The 17819-nt window shown below is 40.0% G+C and overlaps 1 protein-coding gene across 5 annotated transcripts in view; it reads right to left on the reverse strand.

Annotated features, from left to right (window-relative positions):
• LOC149180358 (nucleoporin (DUF3414)) overlaps positions 1-17819 on the reverse strand; it is a 426459-nt gene that overhangs the window by 86577 nt on the left and 322063 nt on the right. For all 5 annotated transcript variants that reach the window (XM_089416071.1, XM_089416072.1, XM_089416070.1 and 2 more), the window contains 2 exons: positions 6058-6165; positions 5809-5922 (listed from right to left, as the gene is read on the reverse strand). In XM_089416071.1, coding sequence (XP_089272197.1) covers positions 5809-5922; positions 6058-6165 — 222 coding nt within the window. The remainder of the gene's footprint in view (positions 1-5808; positions 5923-6057; positions 6166-17819) is intronic.

Consider the following 17819-nt stretch of genomic DNA (forward strand, 5'->3'; position numbering starts at 1 on the left):
CTAGGGTTTCTGTTGTCAAGAAGAAGGACTACTGAGTTAAAGAAAGAGGCCGAAATTATGAAGGAAGTTGAGAAGGAGAAGAGGAAGAGCAGCATCGAAGAGGAGGCTAGTGACTTGGTCTTGGGAGGATTCTATTGTCAAGGGTCTTTGTCAAGGTCTTGGTATTCATTAAGGAAGATTATATAAGAAGAATTTTGTTTGGGTTTTCTTCTCAAAGAGTGAGGTTTTGGCCCTGGCTGACAAGCCTATATACTATGTCTCTTGTCTCTTTATTGTCCATGATTTGGTAATTGTCTTGATGAAAAGAACACAATAATAACTCAAGAAGAGAAGATCGTAATCAAGAAGTAAAAATTCTATGACGAGCAATTACATAAGAAGAGAAATCACCTAACTATACATGCCCTAGATTTCTCAACAAACAATAATTTTCTTTACAAGTTACAATGTGCCCGATGGGGTCTTCAACTTATGACAATGACTCTTTTGACTTGTTGACCCAAGACCAACCATAGAAGCACCCAATGTTGGAATTTCTAAGTCTGACTATTAGAAACCCTTCATGTACTTTACTGATTTATTCCTACCTACTTGTTCTGTTAATTAACAAGTTATTTACCATGTAAATATTGGAAATAAATACAAGTACATGCTCAACAGATTACAGATCATCAACTGAAGGAAACAAAACAAGCACACAAGTGACACCGTTGTTTTGGACCAATGTCCCTGGAAAAATCCAATGCAACGAAACCAATGCAGCTATCTGAGGGTTTTATTATTATGCAGTTTCTGAATACAATCTGGGTGCCAAAACCGGCTCACCCAACAGACAATAATCTCGGCAGCAGTACCTCTCTACTCAGAAGCAGATATTACAGCTGAAACCCTGGATAATCACTCCGACAGCTTCACAACTCCAATCTGCCCCACGAAACCCCAGCGTCAACCTCTAGGGACAGCGTTTGCCCAGCGTCACTCTGGCTTGGCCTGCATCAGCCTCTGGAGGCAATGCGTCAGCCCTCTGGCCCTCTACGTCACCCACGCTCACCCTTTGAGGCACTGCACAGCTCCTGGTTGCCTCTACGTGAGCCCTAGCTAGCTCTGTGTCAGCCCTGCTACTTCTGCATGAACCCCTAGCTGGTTTTGTGTCCCTCACTCTCGGCTTCCGCGTTGATCCTCTTGGTACTATCTCTGCCTCTCTGCTTCTGTATTCACTACCCCTCGACTACAACTCTGAGCACTCTATCAACTTCCTCAACAAACCCAACCCCAGAAAGTCGAAATCTTGATCAACTCGGTGCATTTTCCAGGTGACCCTTAAGCCTCCTTATATACTTTTCTCATTGACAAATCAACGGCCAAGATTAAGTCCCTAATCAACGGCTAAGATTAGATTTGGCTTAATCCATGACTTTTGGACCATTCTAACACAGTTTTATATTAATTCCCATTCATATTTTATTTTCCCTAAGTTTAGAGTTAGGTACTCCATTAAAAACAGTACTTATTTTAATATCTCCCAAACTGTTTAGAATCTGCCCAAACCCTTTTTGGGTATTGCAGATCTCATGTGTCTTAGCCTCTCCACCAATTTTCATGGCTAGAGCACATCCAATGCTACTACAAATCAACACTCCCTCTTAGCGAGGACTTTGCTCTAGTAATACTCCTCACTGAGCATCACTCTGATCACTTGGCATCGGTCCTTGTGCCGATGCTAGGCCTGTTTCCCATCACCTGCACTACTGCATCCTATACTGCTACCCATGGCACTACCACTGCCACTGCTGCATTCGTACTGCAACTCCCTCTCATCTTGTTGCATCATGTTGCCCATAGCACTGTCACTGCTAACTGTTGCACTACAGTCCAGTCACTAAGAAGTAAGTAACTGATCTACCAACTCTGACATCTCTGTCAGGCTAGAGATGCCCATGATGTTGAAGCTCCCTCTGTCCCTGATAAGTGCTCCCTCTCTGACCTCTGCGTTGTTGCAACAATTCCCTGCATCTCGAACCGTTGCACACCTCTTTGTGCCATCCTGCACTAGTGCAACACTCTTGTGCTTCTCGCACTACTGTCTCACATTGTCCTTGGAATCCTGCACTGTAGCTCCCTCTATCGCTCCATTTGCATCCGTCTCTACTGACATTCGCTACTACTGCTACTCCTATTCAGGGCTCTCGTAACAAGGCCTAATCCAAGAGGCTAGGTACCTCTAGAATCCAGCCCTTCATCGCTTGTAGCCTATCTAACTACAGCTCGATGTCTCCCCACTTCGGCTCAAGTGGTGTGTGAGCACTCATGGCACAGTCATCATCTGTTTCCAATTCCTTCTTCGCCCTTGCTAGCGCAGCCTTGGTCTCGAAAGCCTCTCCTTTGCTCTTCTTCCTCGAACACTGGCTCGCATAGTGACCCAGTTCCCCACAATTGAAGCATTTGACATTGGAGAGGTCCTTCTTCTTTTGTTTCTGCTTTCCCTCAGATGCTAGGGCAACATCCTCCTCTTCCTCCTTCTTGATTATGATCCCCTTGCCGTTGCTTCTCGCCTTGCTTAGCCTTCTGATCTCTTCTTGGCGAAGAGTCGCCCACATTTCCTCCCAATCTGGAAGGGTCTCCAAGCCCAGTATGCTATGGACAAACACCTCCCAGTCTTTTGAAACTACATTCAGGGTTGTTTTCACCATCAATTCTTGATCCAGCGTGGCTCCTATCGAAGTCAATTGATCCCGGATCTCCTTCAATCGACCGAGGAAGGGGTTGATATGTTCTCCCTTTTGCATATGGTATGACCGCAGCTGATTTTCTAGTAACATCCTTCTCTGCATAGAAGTATGCTGGTACAATTTTTTTGAGGGCCTCCCACATCTCATTTGTTGTGTCCTTTTTGGCAATATGTGGTACTACATCGTCCTTGACCCCGTCAAGAATGATGCTCTTAGCCCTCGCCATTGCCTCCTCATACTTGTCGTTATCAGCTGGGTCAACTAGGATTGCTATCGTCCTTAAGGCGAAGTGCTTGCCATAATTCCTGTTTAGAAAAGATAAGATTCTGACCTTCCAGACTACAAAGTTTGAGGCTTCGTCCAGTGTGTTCTGGTCTCTTACCCTGTTCACTGCCATCTCGCTGCTCCTCTACTTCCCTTCTGGAAGTTCTTGGTGTGACTCCCTCTAAGCCTCGATTTCCCTTCTGGAAACCCTTCTGCCAATGTCGAGGTGCCCCCACTCCAATCGTTAGTGCAACTGCACCCCTGACCGGATTTCTTGACTAGCAATCCTCGGTAGCAACTCCCTTCTCGTTGGCCTTGCCGTGTTAGGTACTCTTTTGACTACAGTACCCTACCAGCTCCACTTTGCAACTTACCCATAACTTCCTAAACCCCAACAAACTGAAGGTTAGAGCTCCTAGGCTTTGCGCAATCAAGCACTGGCTGAAATGCTCCCCTAGCCAACTGCGTCAACCCTCCCGGTCTCTGCGTGGCTCTCCGTGAGCCTTTTCTACCCTGCTCAATATCTGCGCCGGTCTCTTCCTGGCTCAATCTTGATGATGTAGGCACTGCGTCACCCCTTCCTTACTGCTACTCTACTAGGAACAACATTTGTCACTCAGGACAGTTGTTTCCTGCTGTTGCTGCTCTACTCGACTGATGTCCTCAATTATCCTGTGATCTGCAACCATGCTCTGGTACCATGTTGGAATTTAAGTCTGACTGTTAGAAACCCTTCATGTACTTCATTGATTTATTCCTACCTACTTGTTCTGTTAATTAACAAGTTATTTAATATGTAAATACTGGAAATAAATACAAGTACATGCTCAATACATTACAGATCATCAACTGAAGGAAATAAAACAAGCACACAAGTGACACCGTTGTTTTGCACCATTGTCCCCGAAAAAACCCAATACAGGAAAACTGGTGCAGCGATCTAAGGGTGTTATTATTATGCAGTTTCTGAATACAATCTGGGTGCCAAAACTGGCTCACCCAATAAAGAATAATCTCGGCAGTAGTAGCTCTCTACTCGGAAGTAGATATTCTGGCTGAAACCCCGAATAATCACTCTGGCAGCTTCACAACTCCAATCTGCCCCACAAAACCCCAACGTCAGCCTCTAGGGACAGCGTCAACCCTTTCTGGCCCAGCGTTTTCCTAGCGTCACTCTGGCTTGGCCTGCTCCAGCCTCTGGAGGCACTGCGTCAGCCCTCTCGCCCTCTGCGTCATCCACGCTAGCCCTTTGAGGCACTGTGTAGCTCCCGGTTGCCTCTGCATGAGCCCTGGTTGGCTATGCATGTACCACTGGTTGGTTCTACATCCCTCATTCTCGGCTTCTGCGTTGATCCTCCTGGTCCTATCTCTGCCTCCCTGCTTCTGTATTCACTGCCCCTCAATTGCAACTCTGATCACTCTCTCGACTTCCTCAACGAACCCAGCCACAAAAAGTCGAAATCTTCATCAACTCGTTGTATTCTCCAAGTGACCCTCAAGCCTCTTTATATAATTTTTTCGTTGACAAATCAACGGCCAAGATTAAGTCCCTAATCAATGGCTAAGATTAAATCTGGCTTGATCCATGACTTTTGGACCATTCTAACACAGTTTTATATTAATTCACATATTTTATTTTCCCTAAGTTTAGACTTAGGGACTCCATTAAAAATATTAATTATTTTAATATCTCCCAAACTGTTTAGAATCTGCCCAAACCCTTCTGGATATTGGAGATCTCATTTGCCTTAGCCTCTCCACCAATTTTCGTAGCTAGAGCACATCTGATGCTACCCCAAATCAACACTCAATGGCTGCTTGACCTATAAATTAAAAGACTTTGAGCATGAAAACCGTGCTCCAAAAATAATAATAATAATTTTCTTTCATTTTACAATTTACAAGAATCAAAGGTACATTTCATTATTATGAAGACTGGACCTAGTTACACATTTTTGAACAACTTGTTATTTTTGGTTTGTTCGTTGGAAGCATGCAGTGGGCAACCTTTAGTGAAAAGAAATGCAGTATGCATGCAATGGGCAACCTTTAGTGAATAGAAACGCAATATGCATCATCTCAGACAATCCAAACGTTTATCTCGACATTGCCATTGATGCATCGCTAGAATCCAAACTGACCATCCAGAGATTCTCTTTGAATGGCACCTGGGGTAATGTTGGCTGGGATCTCAAATCCATTTTCAGTCAACTGAGTAATAAAAAGCTGGAACTATTGAATAACTGGCATTATCAAATCAATTGGTGCCCCTCCCCCCTCTGGGGCCGCCCCCAAATCAAAATGGGTGTTAGGGGGAGCCTAAAGAACCCTGATCTATGGAAAACGAAAACAAATTAACCTGTCATTCTTAATTTGATACGTTAATTCGACTTCACTTTCCATACATGAGGTTTCGTTAGGCTTCCTATGGACCCGACCCTCCTCATAAGCCTCCAAGATGTTTCCAAGTTTCCACAAGTATCAGGTACTGGTATGTGGGCACTTTAGGACTTATTTAAATAAATAAATAAATATATATATATATATATATATATATATATATTGAAAATTTTGAAATATGTGTATGGATGAACTTAATGTCAAATTCAATCTCAAACCCAAACCATATGATTTTTCTTTACTTAAAAAATTACATCAGTAGCTTTACAATAACCATCTGCCCTATGACAATATACATCTCCACTAAGCAGTCCTGTAACATATACTCCATTAATACACTGAGAAAGAATGTTTACATTAATTTAAACAACACATGCACCACTGGCTAGAAAGTCACCAGAGGAAAAATGCATACCTGGTAAACAGCTGCAGACGTGATAAGGTCCATTACCGCGGAGAAGAGCTCAACATTTGATGAAGCACCTTCCTTAGATAACAGATGAGAGAGGACAGAACTCAAATATTTTCTCTGAAATATCGAAACTTGAATCAAGATACAATGTTGGGGAGTACAAGGAGGATATGTTAACTCAGTGAAAGCTTAAACATTGCCTCTTGCAAGTGTCATTATTATAAAAAGTCAATCCTACAGAATCTTTCCCACCTGTTTAGCACTCAGCAGATAGCTTTCAATACTAACTGAATGAGGGCGTGTCCTTTGTGCAATAACACATAAGCTGCACAGCACTCTTGATGCAGCCAACTGTAGTGACTACAAAAGGGGCAAACATGTATAAGTAAGCAGCTAACCAATATCCTGTGTACTCAACCAGATTACATATGCTTATATTTGAACGAATCTCTCAGAGATTTAATAAATTTCAAATTGTGAAAGTCAAACCCCAGTGGATAGTAATCACAATAAGCAAGAAATCCCCAGCCATAGAGACTGAAATTTTTTTCACCATTTTCACTCGGTCCCTTTCTAATAAATGAAATTAATTTGGTCCACATGAAAGCATGCCTACAGTAGGTACTCTCTGATAGTAAATCCATCGATGGGAAATGACATATAGACGTTAGAGAAATCTACAGTTCAAAACAATAGACATTCAAGAATAAGGTGGGAACTGTTCCTTTGGCTCATGTCTTTGAGCCTTGCTGTTGTACGCCCTTAAACCCTATGGAATATCTTAAACATGCATTCATGTTAGAGGTTGAGATGCTTTATCACAGGAGAAAAAAGTGGAAACTGTTCCTCTAAAGACCAACATTCCATAATGTATGTGTTACCCAAAAGATGGAAGAAAGCCTCCTGATAAAAGTGGTTTACATCATCAACAAACAAAACGACACGACTTTTCATAGGCAATGAAAAGCATTCAATGAGGCTAGTTTAAATCATAAAAGTATGTATATCTAGATGGATTGCCTATCATCTTGAGACAAAACCAGATGTCCTGAAACCTTGGAAACCTCTCAATCTTGCACAACAGCAAAGTTTCAAGTTGCCATGTTTAAACAGAGTGTCACGAAGCATTCAAAAATTAAAATAGTTTTTTTTAACATCAATCTATCAAGTATAATACAAAAGATCATTCTATTTCATTCAAACCTCGTGAACCGAACCAGCATAACATTTCCAACTTATTTGGTTATATGTCATTTTTGGAAAACCTCGGAATACAATCACCATGAGATGGAACTACATTTTCATCATCTAGAAATGTCTTAAAAGACATTGAAGAATATAGCATCAGAATACCAACAATATGTTCAATGTTTTTAAAACCCGTGCTTCATATGAATACCATCAAATACTGCCAATTTATAATCCAGGGGACTATGACCATCAGAACACCGAATGACAGACAATTCCACAGAATGTTGGATAAATGCTATATTTGTTTTAGCTCTGAAAATAGTAGTATTTTTTCAGCATTACATCTGACATTGACTGTATTAAACCTTAAACTATTTTAATTTTCAAAAACTCTGCCCTACAACAAAAGTATGCTTTCAGATAAAACCAGAATAGTGTGTTATCATAGCAAAGACATTTAAAAAACATACCTGCTCCATTTCGCATTACCCTACACTTGTTCCCTTCCATGTAACAGTAAACATAATAGCCAGAGAACAAAATGAGTCATATATGTTGACAGTGTCATTGGCCCAAAGTTGAAAGAGATTGTAAAGTCATCAATATGTCACATCAAATACAGGCCACGATAACCATAGCATTCAGAAACTTTAAAGGAAAATTATCATATGTTTCCTTGAAGCCATAGAATAAATACAAATCTAACCATTTCAAAGATAAACTGAGTTCATTTGATCTATATATCAAGGATGTTGTGTCACATAAAACAGAACATCTTTGTGCTTTATTTGGGATAGTTAGAGATTGTGTGGGACCTGTTGCCTCAAAATCTAGCACCCCTTGTGAGAGGCCTCACAAGGCAAAAGCCAGATCAAGATGCAACAATGAAGTGGACTGCCGCTGTCACCTCAGCAATCCTCCTCCTGCTTTTTAGTGGAATTTCACCACACAAGAGACTTCCCTCACCTAAAGGATGTTCCAAGTCAATTGGCCAAAGGTGATATAGATCAAAGGCTAAGCAAGGTACTTCTTCAGTGGACAAAAGCACAATTATCAATGTGTAGGAGCAGTGTTCCATATACAAAGCCTTAGAAACGCAATTGACACCTAGGGTTTTAAGATGTATTTCAATAAAGGAGTGTCTAGGCATACAAGTACAAAGAAAAGGTTCATTAATGATGAAGTCAACAAAGGCAGTTGGAAAACCTTCAAATCAAGCCCCAAGTTGAAGCCTCTAGACAAAGTTACGGTTAAACTAGGGCACAAATTACCTAGACTAGATGCCATCAGCCCTATTAGGGCAAATTCCACCATGAAAATAGTTAGATTTTGAATTTAAAGGATCAATCAAGGTGAATCAAGCTACAAAATCCTAAACATCCTCATAATTGAGGCGCTAGTTGAATTCGGCCCTATGCAGTATCCATAGTAGCTTGCCTTAAAGGGCTTGGAAAAAGAGATAGGAAGGAAAAGATTAAAATTTTATGAGTTTTGACTATCATAAGGTTTCCCAATTCCTTTCCCTACTTGGGTGATTGAGTCATTTGGAGTAAGTAGAGGAAAGCTCTCTAGGAGGTCCTCTATGGCATTCAATGAAAATAATATTAAGTATGCAATGATCAAGCATGATTTTCCAATCAATATATGCATTTAGACATGGAAGAAAAGAAAAACCCCGGCAAACATTAATCACATGAAAAGCCATTAAAAATCTGCAATTATACTCACAATTTTTCCAATAAATTTCCTTCTTTCAATCCCAAAAAGGAATCTCCAATACACAAATTAATCTCCAATAGCAATAGCTCCAAAACATCACATCTCCACAAGTAGAGAAGTACAATAAGGCTAAATTGAGCTCTCTAAAGAATGCCGAAATCCACAAGTGATGATCAACAATAAGAATGGAGTGATCCTCCATTTACATGAGGTCTATCACATCCATTAATCCATCTAAAAACCCCATAACAGGTTTTGATTAAACATGAAGTAAGTGAGTTACAATCGAACCCAATAGCTGAATAAATTGAGGAAGAATCCTCCATAAATTGAGGAAGAATCCTCATGTCAAGCCTTAAAACACCTCCATTTGTCCAAAATCTAGCTCTAGGTTCCCTGTGTCATCCCAATGGGTACCATCAAGACAATGTGGTGCAATCTCACTCCAACACTGGGGCTCCATGAAGTAGTGCAAGCCCTCCTTAATCATATCGTGGACGATCATCATAATTTGACTCTGGATCAAGGCATGCACATCAAACAATGTCAAGGCCAGCTGGGGGGCATGTTGGGTCCATTATCAAGAATCTTTGATGATAAGCAAAATGAGCTAAGCATTTTGGCTTTTCCACCCCTCTAGTGCACATTTTAGTTCCTTTTGATAATGCTTTTATATGGAGCACAGCTAAGCGGTCCAGTCTTACATTTTATGATATAGCAGTTATTTACCCATTAAGGATGAGTTAGTTTCTTTCTTATTGAGGTTGGGATATGCAAGGGCTCCTTATGATGACATGGAGCATCTAGTGCTCAGGAATCAAGCGATGGCTAATCAGAAGGGTGGAGCTCATGCTAGGATTTTTCCCATGCGCTAATTATGTCTTGACCATCTTTCCCATTTTAACTTTTCTTTTTCTTTTGTTGTGGCCATCTTATGGTTTTTCTTTCTTGTAACTGCATCAACCTCCAGGAAAAAATTTCCCGCCTTAACTCAAGCATGTGGATGTATGAGTGCCAAATCCTAATGAACCAATGACAGTTAACCTAAAGGATGGATGTGATAACATGGGGCAATGAAAAGTGGTTAGTATGGACTGGTTATGGACACGCTACTTCAATCCAAGTTTCACAAGTAGTGGCCCTCTTGTAACCCTAAGGATTTAGAGGAGGTCCCACTGGATTAGGGCTAAAGACTAAATCCCTGGTAAGTTGAGAGAACAAGCTTATAATAAAAAACAATCAATTATCCAGATCACCCATTTATCCATGTTAGGATGCCCAAAACATTAAGTAAAAGGACTTGATTGCAAAATGGTTAAAGTACCTACCGAGTAGTGGCCCACCTTCATTCAAGAGGAATGTCAGATGGTGAGAGGTGTCTCACCCATCCAAATAGCAGAGGAATGTGGCAAATCATCATAATTGAGCAATGTGTGGGGCTCCTATCCGGCTGGTTGTCCAACATAAGAGAAAATTTTTCTCCCATGGGGTAACCTACTTTTGGTGAGTAACAGGATTTTGCTCAATGTCATTCGTTATTTTTAATTATTCCTCCTTAGCCCTACTATAAGTCACAACATTCAACAAATTTTATTTATGAAAATCCACTAGATCTTAAACAAAAAATGAAAATTCATAGGAGCCTGTCAAATTTCAAAGGCGAACTCCTGTGACAGATCTCCAAGCAAATATTTAAAAAAGAAGTCATTTTCAATGATCAGATACAATTTATAAACTATGTTTCTAGGAAACGTGGGTTCGGGGACAGGGACTAGTATGTCATATTTTGAAACAAGGTGCGTGTGTTCTTTGAGGGTATATTATAATTTATATAAATAATATATTTCATAAATTATAATATATATGAATTTGTATATTTTTCAACATTAAACAAGAAAACTAAAATATTTATGATTTAAACTTTAAAGATTTAAACATGCACATCATTGAACATTCATCATTCACATTGAAATTTCAAAATTTCTAGTTTGATGTCAAGTGAAAATTGGAGTTTACATATTAATAAGAATCATGATATATGTCCATTGTCATACTGCATTCAAAATTTGCCTTAAGGCATCTCTAAACATGAACTGGAAAATTTTAAAATACTAAAATAAAAATAGCTAATAGTGAACAATGGCTTCCTCAAGCCATATCATCAGCATCCATGTCATCAACATTACTCAGATCTTCAGTTAGCATGCTCTCCAAGTAGGAATCACTCTCATCTTGAGGCCCCTGCTCATCCATAGCAACTAGAGGTAGGTCAATAAGGCCATCTAGTTGTATCTCCTCATCCACACACATAGCATCATCTGTGTATTGGTCCCATCTCTTGAAAGGAACCCTCCATGTACCCAGGGTCTTTTCGAGATATGAGACTAAGTGTGGTATGAATGTACACTAAGTTCTTTTCCTTCTTTGAGCCCAAGCTATTTCTCTTTACTGAATGGATAAAGGCATCAATACTCCAATTCCTCTCGCAAGATGAAGAACTACCAACCTGGAATATTAGGGGAAGCCCATTAAATTAATTAAAATTTTAAAAATAAAAACAAAAATGAACCCCAAAGAACCCAATTTTGGGGTTCATAGTACCCATCATTGGGGTTCTTCGTACCCGTCATGACAAAAGAACCCAATTTCTTTTAATGGAGGATCTGGTTCTTCATAGAACACGGGTTTGCAAACCCATGCAACATAGTTTATAAAGTGTGTGTGCGTATGTGTCTAGACACATTTATAAAGAAAATTATCAACTTTTAGTTTTTATATACATGCACATGTGTATGTCTATGCATGTATCCAAATTTTTGAAATTTATATATGGATGAACCTGATGCCAAATATTATTGGGATTCCATCTGAAAATTTGAAGTTTAACTGAATTTCATGGTCAGAGAACCCAAACCATGTGGAATAGGTCCTACCTCAAAAAGTTTGAAATTGGATATCAATGTTTCCCAAATCCTCCTTCACATAAATTTGCATAAAATATTCTGATCAAGAATTTCCTGAAAACACTTTTCCCTGAACCATAAGCACCTCTGAGCTATTGTGCTACTAAACATAGTACTACTGATCAGGGTGTTTCTTAGCTGGCATGCCTCTTCAAACGGCAAGACAATATTAACAGAAATGCCATACTCGCATGAAGCTTTCAGAAAAAATGGCCAGGAAATAAAGACATGACATTATATTTTCTATGCTCCAAAATGCCTTGACATTTCTCAAATAAGGTTGTATAGGGGGGAATATATGCTTCTCTCCAAAGAAGTGCGTTTCAACCCCAAAACAGTCATTTTCAGTTGTTTCTCTCCATAAGGCAACTTTTTAAATAATAGCCCAAAAAAAGAACATAAAAACAGAAAAGTACTACGGTGAGCTTGTTCTTCACTTGCAAAAGGTGAGATATTAGAATTCTATAAGGAGAGAGCTATTCACGTTTTGGGTGTGCACCATGAGATATACTATTCTTGTTAGAGTAGCTATCGCTGTTGTCTTAACTCATCTAATACATCTTTTCAGTGGCACCTTCTTCAATAGTCAGCATTAGAATGGAAAGCTCTTGTTCTCCTTCTACAGCTTCCCAAATAAAACGTCACACAACCCAAAACAAACAACCTTAAAAAGGATCTTGGAAGGAAAAGGACGCCAATTGAAGCATGGGGGTCGACAGTTGTGAAATGTAATCATGCATAATCTGGGGAAGCAAGCTTAACCACTGGAAGAAAGGAAACCTATTTTGTAATCTTAGACTATATGGAGTGCCAAGAGTTGATGTGTAGACACATATAAGAATGCGGAAAACAATTAACACAGAACGACTGCACATGAACACACACACACAAGAAAGAGTGACATAACTATTTATCCCTTGCATAATCTGCACAATATGTATATCAAGAGTACAATTTGCAGATAATCAATATCTACAAGGGAGAATAAATTGCATGTACGAGATTTGCAAAGTGCACACACTCGTCTATCCAAATATAACTCATCCAAATAAGGAAATACAATGTAGATGAAATAAATGCTAAAATAAGATATCTACAAGATATATACAACCACTTCCCAGTATAGGCAATAACTTTGATGATATATAGGTATTTTTTGTAGCATGATTTTTCTTGGACTCATATGGGATGCACATGAATATTTATTGATTTTTTGGTCGAATGATTTTTGGTCCGGTTTTTTCTGCTTCCCGGTTTTGGGGTTGGTCGATTCAATGACCAGTCCAGTTCTGATAACAATGATTCATTATCCATTGTTCATTTTCAGTTTTAACTTTTGAGTCTTGACTCTAGATGTTGATGAACTCAGACTGAGTCCTTCACTCCTCACTCTTCTTTTTTTGAGTTTGAGTAATTTCAATTTACTAATCCAGTATTCAGACTTCAGTATCTATTACTTTGCTTAGTACTAACGATATTCTAAAATAACAAATGATGAATTTAAATCAATGTAGATTTCAGAATGAAGAATGATGAATTTGAATCAATGAATACAATATTTTACCATTTATATTTCATTGAATCATTAATGTAATTCATTATTCAATTTGAATTTCAATCCTAATATAGATATATATATTCACACACACACACACACACCCCGACATGCCCCCGTGCCTGAATTCCCCTAAAATATGGGGGTGCATCAATATATCCCCCTTGTGCGTCTCCTTGTTCCCACATCCCCCTGTCCCAAAAACTTAGTGGAACATTGGATATAACATATACAAAAATGTAAGTACGGGTATGGAACATCTGCCATACAAACCGAAGAGATTTTTGGTATGTACCACCATCCAAAAATGCATACCAAAAATCTAGAAATGAATTTCTATCATGTTTGGGGCTGGCTATGAGCACCACGTTTCAGCCCTTCTTTTCACTATTTTGGGCTTCAACATGGACCATCAAACCTATAAACACTACATTGCACACTTTAACACATGCTTTGAAACCAAGATTTTACGATAAAGACCTCATTTTTAACATCCATCTTCTACGAAGGTGGCCAATGAAGTGAAGAAAACCTTATGGATGTTCTTTCTAGCTACCATGCAAAAACCGAGGAAGGAAAGATGTTGATTGTGTTCCTAGATTGGATGATTGTGCAGATATCAAGTTAAATGCACCAAATTAAATGGGCTTGCCATTGGGAAAATGGTGTAAATTTCCAAATCCTTTCCACTTGTATCCTCAATACCCCCAAAATCTTGCCAATATTATTAAGCAATAATTTGTACATAAGTGGACCATCCAAAGGGGCTTCTAGAAGCTATCCAATTGAATCTCGGTGGATGGTGCCACATCCAAGGGTTGAACTACAATACAAACAACTTCCCTTCAAGTAACAAGTATCCATGAGTATGGCCACCCTAGTAGAGATTGCAAAATGGGAGTTACCACTCCACCCACTAGAACAAAGAATGTAAACAATCACAAGGAAAAGAACATCAGCAACCAACAACATCCCAATCTAAGGCTAATCATCCTTTCTGCCCTCTTGCTAAACCCCAAATAATTAATTTGAGATTCTCAATGAAGACATGCTCAAAAGATCTAATAAAGGAGGAAAGGCACATGCTAGAAGAAGTTCAAAAAAATTAGAAAGAATGATCTAAGGAATTAAAGCAAAAAGAACCAAACTATCTCTGACCTCAAGAGGAGCCAAAGACCAACCACCCAACTCCCATCTATATTGGAATCATTAAACAGGCTCTTAGCGATCCTTGTTGCACAAAATTTGGCAGGCCCGATGGAAAGCCTCATTGGGCGAGGCTAGACCTTATGGCAACAAGAGAAAGATTCTCCACAAGATTCTATGTCTAGTTCTCCACCAATTGAACACCTCATCCTTGGTCTTCATGAAGTAGATCCATGTCATCCTAGAGAAGTCATCAATAAAAGACATCTAACAGTAATACACAACTCCCTATATTGATACTACAAACAACAACCCACATACATTTGAATGTATTAGATCCAAAATCTCCTTGGACGTGGACAAGCTGCTTAGTAAAGCAGCCATGGAATGCTTGCTAAGTACACACCCTTTGCACACCTTTGATTGCTCAAAACTAAAATCTAGAAGATCAGTGACAATCTCCCTCAAATTCAACAATGTGCCATAATGCAAGTGCCCCATCCTCATGTGCCACAACTCACACAGGTTGTCATTGCTATGAACCAAGGCTCGAATAGGCTCACCATCTAACCTGTACAAATTTCCCTCTCTAAACTCAATAACCTTAGTAGTTTCAGGGCTAGATCCTTCTGGTGTGATAAGTATTTTCCCTTTCAGCAACTCCACAACAAAACCCATGTCTTCCACGACCAAGAATGAATCAAGGTTCTTCTTGCGCCCTAGAACATATAGCACATCATTCACTTCCAACGAGCTATCAAGCTAAAACTAAATTGTCCCAAATATTTTATTGCATACTTGGCATCATTACTAATCTCCACATGTACTCTGAAGTCCTACACTGTCAGCTAAGAAACAACTCCAGTCCTAACGTCATAACGAAAGATGCAACATTATCCATGTGCCATGCACTCCTGGAAATTGTGCAAGTAGAAAGGCAACAAACAAATGAGAAATCCTTCTCAAATTGCATAGCAAACTCACACATTTGAGTTTCTATTGAGGTTGCTATCTCCAAATGTTGACTTCACCTTCTTCCTCTCTAGACACTGTTATGCACAGTGACCATGCTTGTGACATACAAAACAATTGATTTTACTCAAGTCTTTCTTCTTCCCCAGTTGTAAGATTGACTCCTCAATGTTTCCTTTACCAGAACCCTTTCCATTGCGCTTCCTTGTCTGATTAACAATAACCAACTTCTCGCACCTTCCTGTCTTTTGGCTTTAAACTCCTCATGAGTCTCTTCCTAGACACAATTGTCCCAAATCATCTCAAAAGTGGGAAGGTTCTCCCGTGCACAAATACCCTTGACAAATGGTTCCCGAAGCCTTGAGAGACCATTTAATCGTATATTTACCAATTTTGCATTGATCAAATTCTCCCGAATTGTTGCACGTTGATCACATATCTAAGTGACCTTTATGAGGTAACTAATAATTCAGTTTGATCTAGACATTTGTGTGGATCTGAGCTTATTCCTTCATACCATATTCTTGTTTATGTTCTCACTCTGGTTGAGTCTTACTAGGGCATCAAACATCTTCTTGGCTATCTTTTTCTCAAACAAGCGAGGAATTAGATGATACTCCACTTCATTCAAGATTACCTACATAGATCTAATTGTTGATTTCAGGTAGCTTCAGATGTGCTCTAGCCACGAAAATTAGTGGAGAGGCTAAGGCACATGAGATCTCCAATACCCAGAAAGGGTTTGGGCAGATTCTAAACAGTTTAGGAGATATTAAAATAATTAATATTTTTAATGGAGTCCCTAAGTCTAACTTAGGGAAAATAAAATATTAATGTAAATTAATATAAAATTGTATTAGAATGGTCCAAAAGTCATGGATCAAGCCAAATCTAATCTTAGTCATTGATTAAGGATTTAATCTCGGCTGTTGAGTTGTCAATGAGGAAAGTATAAGAGGAGGCTTGAGGGTCATTTGGAGAACACACCAAGAGATCAAGATTTCGACTTTCTTGGACTGGGTTTGCTGAGAAAGTTGAGAGAGTGTTATGGAGTTGTAGCTGAGGTGCAGTGAATAAAGAAGCAAAGAGGCAGAGACAGTGTCAAGAGGATCATCGTAGCAGACAGGAAAGCTGCTACAGAGAGCAGAATCTGAAACTGTCGGGAACAGCTGAAACTGTCGGAACTGCCGAGAAAGCTGACGCAGAGAGCAGAAGCCAAAACTGTCGGGAACAACTAGAATTGCCGAGAACTAATGGAACTGTCGGGAAAGTTGACGCAGAGGGCAAAAGCTGGAACTGTCGAGAAAAATGACGCATAGGGCAGAAACCAGAACTGTCGGGAACAACCAGAACTGTCGAGAACTGCCAGAACTGTCGAGAAAGCTAACGCAAAGGGCAAAAAAGGCTTACACAGTCCCTAGAAGTTGACGCTGGGGTTTTCCGTGGGGCAGATTGGAGCCGAGGAGCTGCCGGAGTGTTTATCCGGGGTTTCGGCCGGAGCATCTGTTTCCGAAGGATAGGTACTACTGTCGATATTTTTCTCTGTTGGGTGAGCCGGATTTGGCACCCAAATTGTATTCTGAATCTGCTTAATAAATCAAACCCTCAGATAGTTGCACCGGTTTTCCCGCATTGGGTTTTTCTAGGGACATTAGTCCAAAAATAACGGTGTCATTTGTGTGCTTGTTTCTGTTTCCTTCAGTTGATGATCTGTAATTTGTTGAGCATGTACTTGTGTTTATTTTTAGTATTTACATGGTAAATAACTTATTAACTAATCAGAACAAGTAGGAAGGAACAATTCAGAAAGTACATGGAGGGTTTCTAACTGTTAGACTTAGAAACTTCAACATGGTATCAGAGTGTGGTTGCAGATCACAGGAGAACTGAGGACATCAGCCGAACAGAGCAGCGACAGAAAACAGTTGTCTTGAGTGAAAGAAGTTGTTCCTAGCAGAGTAGAAGGGGTGACGTAGTTCCTGCGTCATCAAGATTGAGCCAGGAAGAGGCAGCGTAGACGCTAAGGGAGATAAAGGCAGGCCCATGCAGAAGCCAGGAGGGCTAACACAGTTGGCTGAGGAGACTGATTTGCCGGTGTCGGTATTGCGCAAAACCTAGGAGCTCTAACCTTCAGTTTGCTAGGGTTTAGGAGGCTGTGGGTAAGTTGCATAGTGGAGCTGGTGGGGCGTTGTAGTCACAACAATACCTAGCAAGACAAGGCCAAGGTAGAGGGAGTTGCTGTCAAGGTGGATTTCTAGCCAAGGTATCCAGATCAGTGTTGCAGTTGCACAGACGATTGGAGAGGGGCATCTCAACATTGGCAGAAGGGTTTCCAGGAGGGAAATCAAGGCTTAGAGGAGTCATACCAAGAACTTTCAGGAGGGAAGTAAAGGAGCTGCAAAATGGCACTACACGGAGTAAGAGACCAGGACAAACTGGATGGAGCTTCAAACTTCGTAGCCTAGAAG

Source organism: Pinus tabuliformis, chromosome 3_2 (assembly GCF_031772625.1).
Source record: "Pinus tabuliformis cultivar Carrire ecotype Pingquan chromosome 3_2, CPIR1, whole genome shotgun sequence".
Lineage (NCBI taxonomy): Eukaryota > Viridiplantae > Streptophyta > Pinopsida > Pinales > Pinaceae > Pinus > Pinus tabuliformis.